Genomic DNA, 22,846 nt, shown 5'->3' with positions numbered 1-22,846 from the left:
TGAATGATGCTCTCAAGCTTGTGATGGTAGAAAGTGAAATGAAGCATTAAGTGTTTAACGTGTTTATGTGCTTATGTGCAGTAGAAATCAAAATGTATTCAGTGATCTAGATTGTCAGACCCTTGTAATAGCAAAGCAAGTAAGAAAATGCTGAGTTTTTTCATATAATTAAGCTTATGTTATCTTTAAGCATCATGTGTTTAATATTATTCTAATGATTTTAAAATTACATTTCAAGAGGAAGAGGAAATGGTTAAAGTGCACCAGAAGTTTGTGTACTTGATGCTTTATTTCTTTGATATTACTTTTAAATACTGTGCTGATGTATGAAAAATAGTTTTACTAATTTCTGTTTAACTCATCTTGCCTTTTTTATGCTTCTGAAAACCTGGATGGAAAAATAATCTAGGACACACTGTATCAGATTATTTGAAAAATTACATTTCTGAAACACTGTTTTTAACCTGTAATAGATAAAAGCTCAGTGATGTTTCTTATGAATGTCTTATCTACTTTTGGCAACAATGTTAATAAAATTCAAGTCTCATAATTTAAAGAAATCTTTTATCCCCTACTTCCAATACTATAAGACATGAATATTACACTTTGCAGGCTGTTTATCCATTAGGCTGATTATAGAACCTCTATAAAACTGTTAATATTAGGAAATATTAATTACTGTTTACCTTTTTTTTGAGTAGAATTAGTTTATCTGTGCATTGTCATTATGTTATCTTAAAACCATCCTTCACACAACTTGGACATTAACCAATTGCCTAGGAAATACGTATGTGGTGTTTAGCTGGAGCAAGTACAAAGCTATATGAAAGTATTCCAGCAGTGATACCCTAGGTAACACCTAGTGTTTTAAAATGAGTTTATATTTTAAAAAAGCACTTTTTTGTTCATTTTAAAATAGTCAGAAGGGTACAACTGATTTGCAAAGCCTATAGATAAGAAATATTGTTGGACAAACTAATATTTTACTAAATCATACTAGCATAGTATGCAGAATCCCTAATGTCAAAAACCCAAAGAAAAACAGTCTGATACGAGGTGTCCAAACAATGAATGTATTATTTGCTGAAATTATTTTCCTGGCTATGTGCCCTGTCCTTTGCTTTTGTTTGAGAGAGTCTAGTTTGATTGACTTTTGTAAGTGTTGGGATGTTGGGTAGATTAGGAGGAATGCCTCTGTGTAGGGTAAGTACCTGCACCTGTTTCCACAGCATGGTGCTCAAGCTCTTATAGCCAGTTTTTTTTTGTTTCCCTAGAGGACCAGCTCAGGTCTTGCAAATAGACATAGCAAACAGCAGAACTGCAGCTGTCCTCTTTGTGTCCTGTTTACAGGTTGCATCTTGCTAGAAAGTGACCTTTTACAGTAATTAATTGAAGGCACCTGCTTTGAGCAATTGATATCACATAAGAATTGATTTAATAATTCATAGGATTAGAATGGTTACTAGAATGGATGTTAAATATTTAACATAAATAGGTGGTTAATGTATTTAAGAATTTTCTAGTAATTCAATAAAGCTTGTGGCACTGCATGTACTTTTGCTTACCTACTGCCTGCAAATATCCAGCATCTATGAATATATAATTATTTACATGGAAAATATCAAATAGACATGTAATGCAGAAGGACTTTTGAATTATGAACTCTGCCTGCATCAATCTATGCATATGAATTTTAAGCTTGCCTGGATGTAGCATAGTCCTTTTGAACTTGAGAGTTCAACACAGATGATGTATTTATGTGTCTCTATTGAAAGCTGACCTGACCTTTGCATATGACGCAGGAGCTCAACCCCCTTTTGCATTGGAGCAGGGTGGATGTCCTTCCCTAAGCTGGAACACATTGAGTATAGGGTATTCCTGCTTACCATGCATATAAATATTTGATATATATTTAATATAACAAAAATAACCTCAAGAACATTTGCAGTACTCATCCAATTTTCCATCGTGGTGTGCTAGTTGAGATGTGATCACTGCTGGGAGCAAGACAGAATGAGCTGGGCAGCACATTAGATATTCAGAAGGAGCAGAAAGCCTCCTAAGTGTGAGTAGTTTTTTCAAGAAGTAATGATATACCTTGAATATTGTGTTCAGTTCTGGGCTCCTCACTGTAAGAAGGACATAGAAGTGCTGGAGCGTGTCCAAAAAAGTGCAGCGAGGCTTGTGAAGGGCCTAGAGAACAAGTTCTGTGAGGAGCAGTTGAGGGAGCTGGGGTTGTTTAGTCTGGAGAGGAGGAGGCTGAGGGGAGACCTCTCATGAGAGACCTCATGGCTCTTCACAACTACCTGAGCGGAGGTTGGAGTGGTGAGGGGGACAGCCTGTTCTCCCTGGGAACATGTGGTAGGACCAGAGGGAATGGATGCAGGCTGTGCCAGGGGAGGTTTAGGTTAGATATTAGGAAGCTTTTATTCACTGAAAGGGTTGTCAGGCATTGGAATAGGTTGCCCAGCGCAGTGGTGGAGTCATAATCTCTGGAGGCATTTAAATGGCATGTGGACCTGGTGCTTAGGGACATGGTTTAGTGGTGAGCTTGTGGTCTTAGGCTGGACTGGATGATCTTGGAGGTCTCTTCCAGCCAGGGACATTCTGTTATTCTGTGATCTGTATATGCTACTGGTGTCCTGCTTAGCCCTCTTGCAGCTCCTAGAAGATGCTTCTTTGTTCTAGCTAGGAAAAATCCTACTCCAGGAAGCAGGGTCAGTTCATTAAATGGCAAAAAACATGTACTTACGTTTTAAAATGAGATTAAATTTCTGCCCTGTTCTGCTTCTGTGTTTTCCATACACGTCTGGTGGTTATTTCCCCACTTCCTGCATGGGTGCAACATTTTCTGTTATCTCCCCTAAATAAAGAGGGGGAAGAAGGATGGATCAGGCTGTGAGAGAAGAAAAACAGAGCCTTATCTGAAGGCCAGCATCTGGTCTGGGAGGGTGGGTTTCATCTCTAGTCATACGTGGGTTGGTACCATGATTTCTGAGGCAATAGGGGATTTGGGCTTCCTACTTATCCTTAAATGAGGCATTTTGTTTGCATTTCTATTAAGTGTAGTAATTTTAATTTCCTGATACCTCATTGTTGGATAATTGCAGCATCTTTATATTTGCCTTTACCTGCAACTGAAATCGGATGTAAATTAAAAAGAAAGCAACCTTGTGTCGTCTGGAAATTCATTTTAAATGAAGCAGGTTGAAAAAATGTTACTTGATTACTTTGGAATCAATTGAGTCAATAACTCTTCAGTTATTTATTGTGTTAGGTATAAATTTATTTTCCTTGTATGCTCAAGATAGTTTCTGTCAACATGAGTCTGTTATGATCCCTAAGTGAGTCATTATATCAGTACTTTAAAAACAGCTTTGACTTGGAGCAGATACCATGCAAACTGGGATAAGACAAGTATCCTCTGTCTTTGAGGAAAAGATTTGTTAGTCTTAGTTAATATCAGTTCCAGTAAACACTGACCTGTACCTTCTGTCAGGGAGTTTACAAATCTGTAAGAGAGCAGGTTTGTGGAGTATAATTGTCAGAAAAGATTACCTAAGTGCCATTGAATTGACCAGTTATGTCTGTCCTCTTACCTTTGATAATCTATCTGAGAATGCTTTATCCTTCCTCTCTTGCTTTAGAGTGGTTGGTTTTTTTTTCCGCGCTTCCTTGAGTCTGTGATGTTACTCTTTTCACATTAGGACCCTGATGGACCACAGCACACCATAGTTGTGTCTTGCATGGCTTTCATTCTGTGAAATCCTTATCTACCAGGGGTGTGAGTTTGTTTTGTTATTTAAATTGCGTTTTGTAGGTTTGTTGTGGTTGTTTTGTTGTTTTTTGTTGTTGTTTGTGGTTTTTTTTAATTCAGAAGAAGGTAAGTTTTTTGCTTCGCTTTAGATTGTGAGTTGATACAATAATGAAAAAAAACACCTTTTCTGATACAATGGTATACCAAGAAAAAGAACCAAAGCTATCCTATGCTTGGTCTGCCAGTAGATCAGAGAGAAAGCAAGACAGCATCTCCAGGAGGGTAAGAAGGAACCTGAAATACTATTTGGAATGTGTCTGTGTGCATATGCACACAGGAAAAAAAATGCTACAGGTTTGTTGTATATACATAGTCACCTTTTTTATCTCCTTTTAGCTGGCAAAATGTTTTATATCCATTATAGGGATGCGTGTCATTTGGTGCCAAATTAATTTGTCTTATTGTTCCTTATTTCTCACTGATATTTGAAGAAATCTGTTTCTGCAGGATGTGTAAGGCAAAATTTTCTTAGTATCTGCACATTCACTATTATTTCAAAAGTACTGAAAACTGGCAATGGCAGGTTTTGTTCCCAGTGCCCATTAGTTCTCTTTTTAGGAGCTCAAATTCCACTGATTAATCTGTAAGACTTGTATGCTCCTCTGCACAGACTAATTCTGAGATGATGGTGCTTTCCATGGCACTGATGAGGAGCTTTGTCTGCCACAAAGCCAGATGACTGCCTTTCTTTTCCCTGACTCCTTAGCAAGCCCTGATGGCATCCACACTGATTTTTGAGTTTGGGGTGCTGCACTGTGGAGACTAGCATCTTTATGCTGCCATTTTCTGTGCCATCAGGTTGGGGCTTTTGAGCCCTGCTGCTAGGATTTACAAAGCATGGGTGTTTCAGCTCTGGCAGTGGTGATGGCACCAACAGCACAGGTCTGGGCAGGCTGTGGGTCCAAGGCAGCTGAGTAAAGCTCTACTTTGAAGAGCTTCATTGGCAGGATATGCATTGTAGCCTGTGTTCATGTAATGAAGTCACAGCCACCCAAGGTTACATGCATACTGATTTGAGCATGCCATCTTGTGCTGTGGTTGAAACCTGTTGTTTATTCTAGTCAAAGAAGATGGTGGTTTGCTATGCATCAGTGTTCAACTGAGAGAACTGACCCTGTGGCAGACTACGTACAGAAATAACATCCTATAAAAAAATTATTTTTTTCCCCCTCTTTGATAACAATATATAAAAAAATTTATGTGCTCTATGAGATTCTCAAGGCTAGGCAGCATCAAAATGCTTTTAAGCAGGCCACAAACTGAGCATTATAATTCTTGATAGTGATGTAAGGTCTGTAGCAGTGCAGTATCAGGCAGCACATCCAGCTGCAGTTGCTGAGGAGTGACACTGCCCTCCTTGTGCAGCTCTGTGTTGAACCTCTAGATTCTTGCCATGTTTTTTCTGGTTACCAGCCTGCTTCTGCACTTGGAAGCAACAGAGGTCAGCAGATACCTACAGAATCTCCAGACCAGGCTGTTTGGGGAAGAGTAAGGGAGAGGACATTCAATAATTATTGTAAACTTCTCAAGGGTAGGTGACACTAAAGAACCTGTTGAAGTCATTGAAGAGCTGTGCTCTAGTGGGAGTAAAACCAGCGCCACAGTGCAAACAGAAAGTGTTACCACAGTCGTCAGAATATGTTCAGTGTAATTCCAGAAAGGACACATGAAGGACTTTTTTTTTTTTAATGAAGCTAGGCAGAGGCAAGAACTACTCGTCTGTACGAATGAAACCATTGTATGAGCTGTTTTGTATTAGTTTGCTGATGGGCTGGGAAAGCGAGTTCCCCAGCCTCTCTGTTCCTGGATGATTGGCAGCTCTTGCTGGCAGGAATGCAGGTTCAAGGTCTTACTCTAAAATGTCTGCATTTTTAAGATAAAGCTGCTATTACACGACTGGATATTACTATGGGAAAGTGCTCTGCAAATGGAAGCTAAAAATACATACACTGGCTATATTAGGAGTTAAGACAGTAACAAAAATTTACTTGCTGCTGAACTCAAGAGGGGAACAGATCTGTGACTTTGCTGCTGATCCTCTAAATGTACTTTGTTAGTTGCTACTTCTTAGAGTATCTGCTGTATTATGAAAGATGTTGCCAAGGAAATACAGCTTTGACTTTTAGATAAGACCCAGGCTGAAACCTCTTCCTGAGATACTGAACACTGCTAATACTGCCATGTTTCTCTATAACCAGTGATCAAAAACTAAGTGCTTGGCTAATCACTCTAGGTTTCATAATTTGCTTAGTGCTCTTCAGGAGTGCTTCTTTTTTTTTTTTCTTCATTTTTTTTTTTTCCCCCCTGCTGGGGATTTTTTTTCTTCTGAAACATTTTTAGTCATCCTTTAATGTCATAGCAATAACAGAAAATTAATTTGAATTTTGTTACCTTTTTAAAATTTAAATGAAAGATTTTTAACTGATAGAGCCAAGCAATAATTTTTCTAGGCACAAGCTAGCCATAAATGTGTGCCGTGGAGCAGTGAGGCTTGTACTGCAAGTTCACAATTGAAAATCAAAAGAAAAAAAGGCACCTAATATTTTAGCCCAGCAGCTGTGCAACATTATGTTCTTCTTTGCTATTATGCATATTTGTAAAGTTAGGTGATCCATTGCATTCAAAGTGTCTCATGAGGAGTACAGAAAACTTCTGCCGGCTGTTCTGTGTACATCTCTTAGCCAAACAGTCTGTGTGACTTGGTGGCCCAGAAATTTGTCAGGTGAGACAGCTGTGTTATATATTACTGCTATGATAGAAATGTTGGAGTTTTGCTAGGGAAGTTAAAATCAAGTGGCCCTCTACCTGATTCTTTTTACTATCATTATTATTGAGTGGCACAGGTTTATAAAAACTTTGTGAATACTCTGAATGATCTGATGGTGATCCAAGCCCTGCTTATGTTCTCAACTCTCAAGCTGATTTTGTTTAGCCATAGTAAAGGTGTCCAGAAGGGCTATTTCATTTAGTGACATAAAAAAACTCCAAAATTTCAGCACAAGCTGAATGCTAGACTAGAGTAAACTGGGGTGAAAAAGAGGGAGTGATAAGGAAGGACAGTACTCTACTGTCATACTCTAGTGCCTGTCTTTGTCTCTTTCACCTCCTCTAGCTTGTTTCCCTCCTGTGTCTTCTGGTCTCCTTTTGTGCAGAAGTCTTAGCCCTCACTGTGGTGTTCCAGAACTGAAATGAAAATGGTGGTACTTGTTAGGAATGCCTCTTACTCATCCTTCTTACTGAGAATTTGACTTTGTTTTAAAAAGCTGTTTGATATTTGTTTTGTATTTTGGAAGCTTATTCCAGTAAAATACCATGTGTTAAATTTTGGGAAGTAGCTTGAATACTAGAAATATGTACGTTTTTATGGAATCTGAGGTCTGAGTGCACTGTTGAGGGTCTTAGCCAGGGAAAAAGGAGGTTTATAAAACCTAAAAGAAAGAACTGACCAGGACCTTCCAAGCTCTGTTACTGTTCTATAAACAGGACTTCACCAGCACCAAATATAGTCTGATTCCCTGGGCTCAGTTTGCTTTTATAAACTTGTTTAGATGCTCTCTGTCTTCACTCAGCATGGGGTATAGCAGGAGGAATAAACAATTTATCGTCATGACTGTAAGCAGTGGACAGCAGTAAATGCTAATGTTCTGACAGGGACATTAGGTCCCAGCCAAGCTCAGAGACTTGTAAACAGAAATGAAACAAAATGGCATGCAGGCAATCAAATTAGACTGCATTAAGAACTTGGAATATTCTGCTTTTCTACAGTGTCCCTGCTGATCCAGGCTTGACAGTGTGAAGTGAGGAGGAGGAGTTCCTCCTTGAATAGTTGCATAATTGAGACACAGAACAAGCATATGTTATGTTCTGCTGACTGTGGGAACTTAGATGTGCTTTATAAAACGTGTTAATGACAAGAATGTTGTAGCTTCCAAGGCACCAGGCTGCTGGCATCATTTAGTCCTTAATTGGAGGTTTATATGAAATCTTTTTTTGAGTACTGAAACTTATGAATACAAAATAATGTGATAACCAAGACATACACTTGGTATTTAAGAGCACACGGAGTAACTAGTCTGACATGTCTGTATCATCTATTCCAGTGTTAATGCATGTTGTTGTATGTTTTTAGAATTGCAACTTTCCATTTTCTATGTGTCTGGACTTCTTGGTGTTATCAATTCAAGTTTGTACAGGTATAAATTTGTTCCCAAAGGTAATCTGGAAGGGAATTTTTCTTAACAAGTTGAGGTTATGTGTATTATTTTTATGAAGCAGAAAAACAACTTGAAAAGGTTAAAAGATATTCTGTTTTCATTAACCTTCAGAATATCAAGACTGTCAGTCCAGGTCTTCTGTGACTATGCTGAAGGACCGAGATATATACTGTTACCTCCTGAATCTTAAATGAAGCAGCATATGTGTTGAAACTTTAATAAATTCATCTTTTATCGAAAATGTTAGACACTGAAGTGAAGTGGGTGTTAGTAAAAACAAACAAAAGCAGAGTTTTGAGATTCTGGCTGAAAATCCCTTACTCTCTGTTATTGCATCTCTTTCAGCTTGCTTCTGCAGCATTGCCTTTCCAGTTGAGTCTCTAGTAGTAGCATGCCCTGGTTAGCCAAGACACAACTTCTCAATCTGAGATAAGCTGCAGAATGAGAAGCTGGTAAGCTGGTGTCTAAAGGCAATTGGTCTTCTCTCCACCCTGCCTTGCTTGGGCATCAGCTGCTATTTGTCTTAGGCATGAAAATAATAAACTCTAATCTGCTTTTGAAAGGTCATGGAGTTTTCATGCTGTTTAAAAAGAACTTGGTAGCAGTAGGGTACACAGGTAAGTAGCTGGTTCAAACTGTCAGTGAGGTCTCTTGTCTATGGGAGGTGGTAATGTTATTCCTGCAAACGTAGACCTTGTATCATAGAATCAGTCGTAGAATCAGAATGGTTAAGGTTGGAAGGGTCCTTCAAGATTATCTAGATCCAACCTCCCTGCCATGAGCAGGGACACCTCACACTAGACCAGGCTGCACAAGCCTCATCCAGCCTGGCCTTGAACACCTCCAGGGTTGAGGTGTCCATAACCTCCCTGGGCAATCTATTCCAGTGCCTTACTACCCTCATGGTGAAGAATTTCTTCCTAATGTCTAACCTAAATCTTTCAGTTTGACACCATTACCCCTATCCATGGGACTTGTTTTTAGCACTTGGTGGTTTCTTGTTGCAGTTTGAAATTGTGAGTGGTATTGTGCCAACTTATCAGACCATTTACTGTCAAGGAAGAAAGAGCTAGGAACTGTTTGAGCTGGTTTCAGGGGTCAGGCTTTCTGTTTTCCTTTAAAGAGCCACTGCTTCTCTCTGTGCAGGTAACAGTGGTTTGTGTTGTGGTTTGTGCAAAGGCTGTCAGTTTAGGAATTTTATCTTTGGGAAAAGGTGCAGGGCAAGGAGACTCCATTTGCTCTGTAGTTTTTCTGATCTGTATGCTGGTTTTGGAAATTTATAGTGTCTTCTGATATTGTATCTGTGATTCTGTGGAAAAAAAAATAAAATAATTTCTTCCCCAGTTGCTTTGGGGTGACCTATGCAGTCATTTCTAAATAATGCCATGGGTTTAACTGGCAGGTAGTCTGAGGGAAGGAGTGTTGTGGTGCTGTGGAGTTTTGTGGATAATTAATAATAATCCAGGCTGCAAATGACTTGAGTGTTGGCTTTCTTTGCTTCTTTCTGTTTAACTGAGCTAGGAACCTTTTGCAGGAAGGAGGTACTGAAGTTGCTATCCCATGTGTTAGTAGGTTGAGATTTTCAGGAATGAGATGCACATAAGTGTTTGTTTGACTTACACATTAATAGAAAATTGTTTTCTCTTTAATGTGAACTGTTCATTACTGAAGTTAAAGCTCAGTGCAGAGCTCTGTCAACTTCTTGCTCTTTTTCTTCAACCTTATTGCCATGTCCCTCTCTGCTTCTGCTCTCTCTGCCTCTTGTTTCTGTACCCTTTCTTCTGGTTGTCTCGCCTTCTCATCTCTCTTTCCTGCATGTATTTTCCTTTTGTTTTTGTTGCCAGCTTGGCTGCTTTTTTATCTATCTTCTCCTTTTCCCTTGGAACATATTCAGGTCTCTGTCAAAGCTGATCATTCAGCAATCCATGGATTTTTATCATAAAAAACAATCCTGAGATGGTAGTCCTGTGGTCAGGATCATGTAAGCCCTGGCTGGTGGATCCTGGCAGTCTTCTGATGCATCTGGGTACATCTTCATCTTGCCAGAACAGCTGGCTCAGATGCATTGTCCAAGTGGTGGCTTGTCACTCTTGCTGCTGTGGGCCAGAGAAGCAGCATGTGTGATGTCTCGGGCTGTAGTCTGTAGGTGCTAGGGGCTTAATTTTTTCTCACTTGTTAAGTTCAGTAAACAAGAAAAAAGTTTTTCTTTGTTATTCCTGTAGGGAATAGAGGATTAACCCTTTTATACTGTATGGAAACCACGTGTATTCAGCATTATACCAGTATAAGATGAGGTTATTTCTAAATCAACTCAGTAAAAAGACATCATTGAATTTGTCCATGCACATACTTGGTCAGACCTGGTTCGTTTAGGGACCAAAGCAAACATACATGGCTGTCTCATTTTCTCTCTGACTGCTTCTGTAAGACTCAGAAGGGAATGACTTACCTTTAAAGTGCTATTAAGTACTGGGGCTATCATTTAAACTTGAGCTACGGCTGTGCCTCTGCAGAGCACAATGTGTGTGAGAGCCTAGACTCCAACCTTGCAAGTCCTGAGATGTATATGAGGAACTGTATTGCTTTGTAAACATTTTAGGTCTGAGAAGGAAGGAACAACCTTGTTGTAGCTTTGATTCACCCTTAGTTCTGAGATAAGGTGAGAAGACTGAACATGGGTTTTCATTTTCCTTCCTCCCCTTTTTTTCTCCTTCTCTTGTAGTATTCCACATTTGTCCTCTTTCCCCCCCCATATAATCAAAGTGGCATCAGCTTCCCTCTGTAGTACATGTGCACAGAGACTAAAGCCTTGGGAAGTCAAGTGACTAACCAGAGACAGTCATTGATGAGCTGATCTTGTGACAAAGATTTTTTAATTTTTTTTCTTCGAGAACCATTTTTTTCGATTTTAGCTAAAAGTAAGAAATAACCCATCCTAACTTTGTTAATGAGGACAAGGGGAAGGGATATATTGAATCCTTTGAGCTAGCCCCTTCCTGGAAATATGTGCCTGACTGGTAGCTAGAGATGAGGCTGGTAGTCAGGACACACAAGCTTTTGCTTGTTCTCTGCCTGCATGTACAGATTTATGTATTGCCTGCTGCACTTACATATCAACACTCCTGTAAAATTCACTTTTCAAAGCATTTTTTTACACACTATCTTCAACAAAAACTTCAGAACCAGCTTTTCTAGGATTTGCAAGTTTGTGCATGTTCCTAAGCTGCTTTGAGAGTTGTAGGTAGTAGTTTGTTGCCTCTGTCATATTGAGTATGGCCTTGGGGTGACAACATGGATATTTATAACTTGGCTGTCTTGCCAACATGCGAGTTAGCTTTAATATGAATTTGTTGTTACTTGTAATTTAACATGGAGAGAACTGCTTACTGTTGTAGAATTAACTCAAGACTATCTGCATCCTTAAGATGCTATGAGAACTCTTTAAGTTTTTTTGCCAGTTTATACCTAAGTAAGAAGGTACTCTGCTATTTTACATGCAGACAGATAGTTTTTCACACTGTAATTATTAGTGTGGTGCTTTCATCACTGACTTACCTTTGTTCTGGAACGGAGGCAGAAGTAGAAGCGTGAAGCAGCTTGGGCCACTTGACTTGCACGGTTTAGCCTAGAATCAGATACTGCTCTTAACTGGACTGTGGTTTCTGGGACATTCTTTCTGTAATCCTCATAATGTGTGTACTAGAAAATAAAATGTTTGACTGCTTTTGATACATACTGTGTTGATATATATTTTGTTTACTTGTGTTAATAAATGCATCACTGCTTAATTATTCCTGAAGCTTATAGTGATACTAATCTTCAGTGTCTTATGAGCAAACTGGACAGTGAAACGTAAGGCCCAAAATAAGTGTAATGTTGTATTTGTAAAGAAAAAAAATCTCTTACATTTTCAAGCTCATCTCTGAGGCATTTTAAATACATGAAAAGTATGCTTGTGGTTTGTTTTTCTAAGCTTTATTTCTCCATTCCTATTCTTTGCTGCCATTTGTGTTACATGCAGGCAACTGGAGTTATTTCGGATGGGGAGAGCAGCTGAGTACGTAACAGTTTGATTTCTTGCAAATTTTCTGATCGTATAGTGATGCAGCATGCTCCAGTACAAGGGAAGTGGAAATATTCATGCATATAGAAAATCTCTTCCATTGTATATTCTTTTGGTGAATCTTCCTATTTGTGTGGATGGCTGTCCATTTTTTTAACTGTTTAAGTTTTGGTTTGGCCATGTTTTAAATAAGTTGCTTGTGCCATTTACTGGAATTTGAGGATAGAAAGGCATAATTTGTCTGTGTGTGTTTTCGTGTAAAGATACCATTTTTCTGTGTGTACCATTCTTTTGTGTTGGTCTTCATACCCATGTAACCTCAAGTCAGTGTTGCCGGTAACTGAGAAACACAAGGGAATCTGTAGTGAGTGCTTTACTAAAGTGGAAAGATATGCTGGAAGTGATCACAGAAATTCCAAATACTACAAATATGAGCAAATTTGAAAGCAGAAATGGCTGGTGAACACCAGAGTGACATAAGGGTTGTAGGTATTGTAGTATATTAGTACTGTGGTAGAAGTGGTAGGGCTTTTCTTTAACTAGTGCTTACCAGACTCAAAAAGGTAAACCTGAAGTCCTGCAGCTGTCTTACATGTGGACCTCATGACTGCAGCTGAAGACTGGTGTGTGAATTTTTACAGAGGCCACACAGCTAAATGTTTTTTGTGAATTTTTCCAGAAAATGTGCATGAAGCATCTTCGCTATCTGGAAGTGCCACAAGTTCCAACAAGCAAAGCTTCTGCTTAAGCTACAGTGCATGGCTTCTACTGCATGTAGGATGTACAAAGATTGATCCATCCATCTTAAAACAAATGTTTCTGTTCCCTTTGTCAAAAAAAATAGTGAGAGTGCGTTGCTGAGGGGGGAGGAGGGGCAGGCAAAGAAGGGTGACTGTAACCACTGCCAGCAGAGAGAAGGTTTTGCCTGAAGCTTTTCCAGTGGAATTTGGAGAGGACACTTAACTGCAAGCCAAGTTACTTAAGCCTAATACTTAGCTGATGTTACGGTACGTTTCACGTATGGACTTGTTCTGCATTTTGGAAGTCTTCCACTGGCGACTTCCCGATTTCTTCTCCCAGAGCATGGTTTTTCCTCCTTATTCTCCTGTGTTTGATCAGACCATAAGTTCTTTTGGTATCAACAGTGTTGACCAACATCTTCACACTGTCAGTTCTGGATGCCTCGATTGTTTTGGATTATTTTCAGAGGTGTGACAGGATAACTGAGAATTAACTAAAATTTGTGTACTGCTAAAACAAAGATTAGTGTCGTAAGTTGCTTTAATTTTTTTCCCCAATTTTGTATTGTTGGGAAGGAAATGGGGTGCTTAGACACTGGTCAGTCAGAGATTTGGGAGGGTTGTGCAGAGGGTGTTTCTCATGTTTATCTGGAGTGTTGGTGTGTGGTGTTTTTGTTTTAAAACGTGTTTGTATTCATGATGTTCCCTGTGTTCCTCTAGTTCATCCCTCCTGTGCTGTCCTCGAAATCTTGTTAGCATCCTTACAGGCAAGGTTGGGCCAGTGTTCATGACGTTTGCAAGCAAACTGTTAGCTTGATGATGTAAAGAAGAATACACTTTGAATTGTAAACTTAGAATAGCAACTGAGAAGGAAGCAGCAGCAACAGTATGATGGTAGCTAGAAGGCTTTCTCCCAGTGAGAGCTTCTTCCAAGAGGAGTGCTGAGCCTTCCCAGTGGGACAGAGGACACTAGGAAAGGATTGCCTTGAGCTGCTGACCTGGTTTCATTTTAGGAAGGGGAAACACTTACAGCAGTAGGGTAGACATTCAGGGCGGTCTTTTAATTTCTAACTGTCAGTCTAGTTCTTGACTTTTGAGTGTTTCAGCAGCAGAAAGTAGTTTTAAGTGGGAAAAACAAGGTTATGAAAGCTCTCAAACTAAGGACTGAATATTGCTTGCTTGCTGTCTTAAAATTATGAAATTTTGAATATTTTTAAGTGTTTAGGGCTGTAGGATGGACCAGTGACCTGTGAAGTTGCCCTTTAGTCATCGCTCAAAAGCATTTTAGCATGGAAAGCTATAGAAGAGCCTCAGAAAATGTCCTTCTATCCTTTTGAGATTTCTCCCCTCACTTGTTACTTCAATAGTCTTGCTTAAACTTGTATGCATTTTGGTTGTAAGATTTCAGAGAGTTTACCTGATAATCAGAAGTGACTGTGGTTTGATAGAAGGAGCAGTATTGGGGTCTGAGACTTAAGGAAGTGAGTTGTTGGCTACTATTGTGAAAAGGAATTTAAATGAATGAAGGATGAGAAAGGTGAGTTGCTAAGGCCCTGCTGTGGAGCTCACAGAGATCTTTTTTGGACTTGAACTGGAAGTCCTTCCTTCAGCTAGGACACTTCATTCTCTTCTACAGTTTTAAAAATAGTTTAAAGCTGTGAGAAGCTCATTAGCTTATTTTGCAGAAGCAGTGGGGGTTTTAGGATAGAGAACTTTGCATGAACCTCCCTCTTCCCCAGTGTTGTGCACCTACTGCTTCTACTCTAATTTTTATTCAAGTTTGTGGAGAATAATTAAGCTTAGGAACTGGACCTCAGCTCCTAATACCTGGTAACAACTTGCTGCTGGGAAATCAGGGGGCAATTTTAACTGAGTGTGATCTTTTGAGAAGAGCTCCTGCTGTGCTTTGGGACCTTAAAACAACAAAAACACTTCTGAACGTGCATTCGTCAAGCCACCTGTAATAATTTTGCTGTTAGCTTTCTTTCCCTTCCTGAAGCTTGATGTTACATGTGACTAGTGAAGCTGATGCGACAGGACTGTGCAACATGGCTTTGAGGTGGTACATTAAAAGCTGGATGTGTTCTGCCCTGCAGCAATTGTGTAATGACTTCTGGAAGAAGGAGTGGGGAAGAATAACGGGGTTTCTAGAAGGCATTTTGTTTCAGAGAAGCTATCTGTCTCCTTTATTGATTTTCCCCACACTTTGTAAAATCCTACTGTGTGATGTAACTGTCCAATAGGTTTTCTTTTTATGCTGCTTATATGCATGAATATTCAATTACTATACAATTAACAGCATGCTTCTGCCCTGTCCTTCAGCCTTACCCCCCACTCTCCACTCAGTGGGTCCCACAACATAGAAACAGTTTTCATCCCTTGGGAGCTCTTTGGTACATGTGAATTTTCTCAAACTGGGGTAAAATAATTACTTTCTTTTAATGTTTATTATTATGTATCTTGTCACTAATTAACTGATCTTCAGAGAATGAGGCTAAGCTACAACTTTCCTCGTGGAAGACTTGGTATATCATTTGTTTGAAGAAGATAGTTCTTGAATTTATCACACCATACTTATGTGAGGGATGTTTTGCTGAAACATTGATGTCTATTATTACATGGGCTGTAATGCCTGACCCCTCCTTCTGAAGGGATGCTGCATTCCCAAAGCTGCTTCCGTAAGTTCTTGTCAGTGTCTTGCTTAGGTAAAATTTGAAGTGTGTTAATTTCAAGTGTGTTAATGAAAGGGTTCATCACAATGCACAGGCATTTCACAGTATACTTTATTGCAAAGCTAATGTGCTAGAGGCCACGTATGGGCCAGGTTTTGGTGCTTTTAATCAGACTAAGCAATGTCTTCATTTGTGAATGCTTTTGTTAAACCAAATGAGATTGCTCATAGGGTAGATGCAGATCAGCATGAGTAAGAATTTCTGGAGTTGGCCCTCACTTATGAGTCAGTTGAGGATTTCTGCCTAGTATTAACATCTATGGATGCTGTAGGTGCCTGGCTCATACACTGGGGAAACAATGGGTTCCTGTCTCTTTGATGTTTATAGTAGCTGGAGCCTTGCTTCCTTTAAACATGTAATTGGGAAGGCATTTTATGTCATGATCTCTAAGAGACTTCCTCATGCTAAACACAAGTAAGAACTAGGAGATATTCTAGTGCCACCTTTTAGAAACACATATGCTGTAGATGCTTAACATTTTGATTAACATTTAACATTTAAACTACCCAGCTATTTTTAAGTGTTGCCTCAAGATACTGTGGTTCGTACGGAAAAATCTTTCTTTGATAGTGCAGAGGTGAGATGCTATGACTGGTTAACAAATCCAGGTAATTCTTCTGCAACAGTCTGATCAGGGCATTTGGAAATGTCTGAGCCCACTGGCTGTCCAGACTTGCTGACCCAAAGAAGCTGTGTGCTGCTTCCTCATAACCATAATTGTGTAGGTCTTCGCATACCCTGCTATTGTTTATTCCATTTCTAGTGAGTTACTACATTCCCTCTATTTTGACCCAGATAATTGTACTACTGATTTGTATTTATTATACTTTTGTGGTGAGATAAATTGTTTATCCATAAATCTGTTGGTCTGCTGTCTTTTACCAGATCCTGAACTTGCATCTCAGCTGGGCTGCCTTATGTCCCTACAAGCACTTAAAATGAGGATGCAGCCTCAGCTGGAAGAACTTTGCATTATACCTTATTTAGGCTTTACCTCAAATTAGAGTTATATCTGGTGGGAAGAAGTTAGTCAAGCAGCAAGTGAGGCATCAGCAAGGTCTTTGAAACAGTGTTTCTGTCCCAGTAAAAGTAATTGTCGTGCATTAGATGGTAATGGCTCGAGTGTTCAGCAGTGACATTGCTTGGCTGACTAATAGCTCATTATCCTTCGGAGGATGGTGCTGTGCCTTGTGATCTACAGACAGATCAGCCCTTGCTCCACAGACTGGAAGTCTGATGCTTCTCAGAAAGGTTTAGTACTTTGGCATATCATATAATTTTTAAGTAGCATGTCTTAAGTGTTTCTTCTAAGCACTGAACTGTAATAACATTGAAAGACATTGTGCTTTTAATAAAGCAGAATAAAGCAGTATACAATTGCTATTCATTTCTGTTCAATTGACTAGAGACTGACAAGAACTATGCAGCATTTAGACTACTAAAATGCAGGAGGCTGAACTCCATTTTAGGTGTGGACAACCAAATTGAATTGATTGCACTTAAAAGAGCAGAGCCAGGCTTTTTCAAGTGGTTTGTATTTTGCAGATCTGTTTTCAGCTGGGGTTGTTTCCTACTCTTCCATCACTTCTGTGCACTGATACAATCTTACTCAGTTGGAAGAGGACTGAAAATATCACTAAGAACAAACTTTACCCTAAATTGAAAAGATGGAAATTGAAGTGGAGGTGTGGGAAGCACCAATGGAAGAAAAGGGTGTTCCCTGATGCTGCTTTGCATCTCCTTGGAATTTCAGCAATTAAGTTGTTTTTTTAAAGATGTGGCATGAAAACAGCACTTTCACTCTTGTTCAGCCTCATGGTGAATGGCTGTGTAAGGCACATGCTATTGAATAAATTACCAGAGAGGGCTTTCATTTGATTGTCCTTTCCAGAATGATTTGGTGGCTGACAGAGTGAATAATGGCTGATCCTTATTTGCCTCTGTTTCACGCATGTTAACAGTGCACTCCCCTGCCATACGGTGTGTATATTTCACTTTAGGCTTTCAAAGATAGTCTTGCATCCTGCACAGCTGAGCACAAGCTGGACACTAATATTTTTATTTTTGAGACTTTGTGATAACTCTGTGTTCTCTTTTTCTGAAGAGTTAGCAAGCAGAAGTGTTTCTTTGGGGAGAGGGACTGACTGGAAAGGAGCTTTTTCCTTTGTGAAGGCTATCATTAGTCTTGTTCACTAAACTTAAGCTGATGGGCCTGTGCCTGTTAACTGTAGCAGTATTTCCCCTATAAGAAGAAGTGTAATTGTTTATAAGCAGAGCTGCCCTCCCAGTTTTTCTGATTTTCCTACTGAGTGCTTTTCATTGGTTTCTGCAACTAATACTTTTACCAAAAAGAAAAAAAAAGAAAGGCATGACAAAAAATTATCAAGAAGCCTAGACTACTTGTTAAGGATGCTGAGGAGATACTATTACAGGTTGAAAAGTCTCCAGGAAAGAGCTCCATTCCATAAAGGGATGTTTATGTTCTGGATTTATTTCCTTAGTATCTAAAGGTTCGTTAAGACAGCTGCACAGAACCTGAAATTTTGGATATTGGGTGGGGTTTTTTTTTGTTCTTTTGTTTTAAATAAAAATGTCTTAATCTGCTTATTAGGCATGACTAAAGAGAAATAAACTGCTACGGTAGGAAGTGGGAAAGGAGAGTGTGGAAGTGATGACTGGAATTCCTTGATACCTAGCGGAGAGAACTGGCGGTTATAACCAGCTACCAGATAGAGATACATCCATAGCAGAAATAGTGATTTTTGTCTTTCTTTAAAAAGTAAATGGGCCTCACTCTCCCAGCAAGGCATCGAGAGCTGTGTCCTTAACTGCTTTTGTTTCTCAGCTTTTGAAGATGCTGACAGTGCTGTGGATGACCGAGACAGTGACTATCGCAGTGAGACCAGTAACAGCCTCCCTCCTCCCTACCACACCACCGCGCAGCCCAACGCCTCGGTGCACCAGTTCACTGTGCCATCTCGCCTGCAGCAGCAAGGGGTCTCGAGGGAATCCTGTGCTGACTCCCTGAGAAATTATGATCTGGATTATCGAGAGCATGTGGCCATCAGGTGGGTGCTGTCTGCTGGGTAGCTTGTCTTTTCCCATTAGTTTTTTTCCAGCAGGGCTGGAAAGCGCCATGTCAGCAAAGGAGGGCTGGTGAAGGGCTTTCCAAGGCTGCTGACAGGAAGGTGTTACATGTTTTGTTAACTTTGAAACTCTGCTCTGAGCCAGGGAAATAAGACTATCTGTTACACTAGACCAAGAAATTTTTTTTCAAGACATGCACAACTCTGAGGTAATTTATTCTTGCTTTTACTTTCTCCTTACCTTTGAAAGGCCAAAGCTGGTAACTGGTTGTTCTAGCACCATTGCATGGATGTGCCCCCCCAAGCCAGTGAGATGAGGTCTTGCAGAATTACCCTATTTGTTTATTGAGACACATTTATTTTCTGTTTTAGATTAGTTCCTGTGTTTCTGTTAGCTCTGACAAAGCAGAGTATTCAAGAAGAAAGTCTGTAATCAATTAGGTTTGTTGCTTTGGTTTTTTTTTGTTATCAGGTAGCATTGTTGAAAAACATGTTTTCTGTTTTGGTTTCCTTTGGGTAGTTCACTTGCTCTAAATTAGCTTTTTGACCATAAGTCAGTAGTTTCACAGCTGCTTTATATTTTTTTAAATATTAAGCAGTAACTTACCAGGTTTGGTGGCTGTGGACTACACCTTCTTGCATTGGGAAGTGTGAAAACTTTACAAAACCACTGTTCAAAAAAAAGATGAGTCAACTGTAAGGGGAAAACAGAAGAACTTGGACAATTCTGGTCATCTTGGTAGAAGTGAATGTATAGAACAGGCCATGCTGCTGCTTCTGCCACTGGGGTGGCAAAAAAAAATGCATTTACTGCAGTGTGACATGTAATTCTTAGTACTGTTTTCCTAGTCCACTGAATGTCTCATCAAAGCAAGTTATTCTCTTTCCCATTCTATTCTGTACTGCTGATTTGCAGGGGTAAAGCTCCTGAAGACCTTAATGAGGGTCTGGGAAGATAAGCTTGAAGCTTTTTTTTTTTTTTTTTAATGGAAGAGCCAAGCTGAACAGCAGTATTGGTCCCCCAGGCTGAAGAAGCCAGTGATGGCTGGTATTTTTGCTGTTTTGTGCCTTCTTGGGGTGGTGTTGACAATACCAGGATACATGGCTCACCTTGCTTGGAAGCAAGTGAGTTCTAACTGTAACTAATGGATAAATGCTCCTTCCAAAAGAGCACTTCTGGTTTGAATTGCTGAAGAATATAAAGATGGAATATGTATTTATTTTTTTCTGGTTTCCTGAAGGTATTGATGTGAAAGGATCTAGTCTAATAGAGTTGACTTAAAAATTAAGAACTTGTCTGCTTTGTATTAATATTACTTTCACCCCAGGAAGGCAAGTCCTAGATGGTGATTGATTCCCTTGACCATTCCTGTTCCACTGTGTATTTTCCACATGCTCAGCAAGATTATTTTTTTTTGCAATGTATTTAATCTTAAAACTTAGAAGATACAAATAAACTTCCCAAATAACCTACATAGGATTATCTTTCTTACCAGAAAGGTATATTAGGAATGAGAGCTGGTTGAGAAGAAACACATGGGTGTATCTTGTATAGGTCCAAACACAGTTGTATCTGAGTCTGGAAAAAACAAATTGTGTTTGACTTTTTCTCCTAGAAGCTCTAAGTTCTGTGGACCCTGCAGCCACCTATGAAATCAGTGTTCCTGGCAGACTGCATCTGGTGATTGCAGAGGAAATGACAGCTTGTAGGAGGCTGTCCTGGGCAGACCCAGGGTTATGCCAGAACCTGCCTTGAATTGGCCAAAATGCTTCAGTAGAAACTGGCTGTACTAACACCTGTTGTTTTTTTTCTGACAACCTTTAGGTTTGTCTGGAAAAATTCTGATTCTCTTTATCAGCTGCTACATGTGATTGTGTTCCTTTGATAGAAGTGCATGTATTTTATTCTCCCCTCCCCCCAAGGGTAATGAGTGTTGCTCTTACTTGTCCTTGAAGTGTGTTTTGCTGCCAACAGCCAGTTTGACCAGAATAGCACATCTTCCCCTCATATTATTTTTTTTAAGCACTAACTTTTCTTTGGAATGTTCATTGTGTGTAACCATGTGTCCTCCATGTCTCCCTGCTCTTGCTCTATTTACTTCCAAGGCGATATGGTAGCATAGATTCCACTGTGAGTGGCCCAACTGACCTAGAGTCCACATCTGAGTCTAGTCAAATGACAAGTCGCCAGTGCTCGATAGAGAGCAGGCGCTCTCTAGATCTGTCTGATAGGTGGGTTAACCTCTTTGCAGCCTGTGTGCTTGTCTTCTTGCTGTTGCTGCTGCTGTGAAGTGGTCTTGTGATGCATTTCAGCTGATACTTGCTGTTTGCCTTGGCTCTGTTTCAGATCGGTGTTAGTTTAATGCTGGGCTGATGTCATAATCTTTTTCTCCTCTCAGGTGTTGGACTTCTTGTCATTGCTTTGTTTCAAATAAAAGGAATGCTTTGTAGAAAAGCAGGGGAAACACTTATGGCAGAGAGGAGCTCTATTAGAAAGAGAAGTAATTTCCTTTATGCCTAAATGAGACAATTGTTGGTTCAGCATTTACAGCTAATGGCTCTTCAGGCATTCATATAGCTCTCCTTGCTTTCAGCTGAGATTTGGAAGGGTCTGATCCAGTAACTATGATGGCCCTGGGAGTGTTTTAAATTTAATTATATTTTTAAAGAAAACTATTTCAAATGCCAGCTTAAAGTTGTGAGCAAGAAGTGTAGTAAGTGCTCTAAACAGTGTACAGCAGTGCTCATTTAAAATAATGAGTATCTTTCCAATTAGTGTGAGTTAGCCAGCACTCGTGGAAGTGAAGCACTAAACTGACAGCAGTGAAAATGTGATTATCTATTTCAGGGCTATCCCATCAATATATATTGGACTGCCCCAGGCAACTCTCAAGGTGAAGACTCTTGTATTAGCAGTATGCATTCAATGCCCATGTGCCCTTTGCTCTTCTCCCTCCCTTGCCCTGCTTTTATGGGGTCAGGGCATGTGTGCCCTTGTGCCCTTCAGCTTTCATGTGAGACAAAGCTGCAGTGCATCTTTCAGATGAGCACCTTTATTTTTTCAAATCCATTTTCTACATGTTATTTTTATTTAGGCTGGCAAGAATTCTTGTGAGATTGTGCTCCTGGATAGATTCTAATTGGATGCAAGAGGTAAATTTTTCACCATGAGGACAGTCAAATGTTGGAATAGTCTCCCAGGGAAAGTGGTAGATTGCCCACACTGCCCAGCTTTAAGTCCCAACTTGACAGGGTGCTGAGCCACCTCATATAAACTGTAGTAGTACCTAGAAAGGTTGGACCAGATGATCCTGGAGGTCCCTCCCAACCTGGCATTCTGTGATTCTATGATAGAGACACAGGAAGCTTTCTTGCTACTAGCCCTTGGGGTTGTAGCTGAGATAAACTTTCTGATCAAGGGCTAGGAATCAATCCCCAAATCCCAGGGGTGATTTCCTTGGTTTTCTAGAAAACTTGTTTGATAGCTAACATTATTCCACAATGGACAAGTACAGATTGCTGGATCCGCTTAGATGCGTTATAAATGGGAAGTGGAGATCCTGAGAAGCATCTGCGGCTTAAGGTGGGCTCATCTCCATCACTGAAGTTTAGTTTTGACTTCTGATCCAGTCATGGCTTAGAGGATCTTAATTTTGTGTTGGTAGGAGCCCCCTGAGGGCATTAGCTACAGTGAGAGCTCCCTCAGCAGAAAAGAGTGGTGGAGTAGCTGGAACTCCTTGTGTTGCTGGTGTGCACAGTTTGTGTTTTGTCCCCTCTTCCCACTTCCCTGGAGTCCAATGACTCCTGCATCTTTGCAGGCACTCTCTGCTCTGTAGCCACCCTTGGGAGAAACCAAGGGCCTGTGTGCTTTATGAATACTGCTAAAACAAAGTCTGCAGCCTGGAGTGATCGAAATGCATGCATATCCTAGTGGAATGGTGTGTGTGGGCACTATATCTCAAAGTAGTTCTGTTACTGCAATAAGTGACTTTTTCAGCATGCCTAAAAAAGTAACGGCAGAGTACTGGTACAGCCAAGGCTGTGTGCCCTCATTTGATCATAAAAAGCTGTTCTTCAACCAGGCATTTCTAAATTTTGTGCTACTGTAACTGGTGGAATATCAGAATCCATGCTTCTTTTTTTGACTATTTGATTGAAATGTAATGGTGGTAGATTGACATGTTTTCGTTTTTG

At 39.9% G+C, this 22,846-nt stretch overlaps 1 protein-coding gene across 1 annotated transcript in view; it reads left to right on the top strand.

Moving 5' to 3' along the window:
* The window catches only part of UNC13B (unc-13 homolog B (C. elegans)), a gene marked incomplete at its 5' end in the record, with an annotated part of 192,386 nt that overhangs the window by 20,151 nt on the left and 149,389 nt on the right, over positions 1-22,846 (top strand). Inside the window, 2 exons of the mRNA XM_010003047.1 lie at positions 12,053-12,088; positions 18,412-18,634. Of these exons, the coding sequence (XP_010001349.1) occupies positions 12,053-12,088; positions 18,412-18,634 (259 nt within the window). The remainder of the gene's footprint in view (positions 1-12,052; positions 12,089-18,411; positions 18,635-22,846) is intronic.

Source organism: Chaetura pelagica, unplaced genomic scaffold, assembly GCF_000747805.2.
Source record: "Chaetura pelagica isolate M959 unplaced genomic scaffold, ChaPel_1.0 scaffold758, whole genome shotgun sequence".
NCBI classification, from domain to species: Eukaryota; Metazoa; Chordata; class Aves; order Apodiformes; family Apodidae; genus Chaetura; species Chaetura pelagica.
This window is presented reverse-complemented; position numbering and strand designations above follow the sequence as displayed.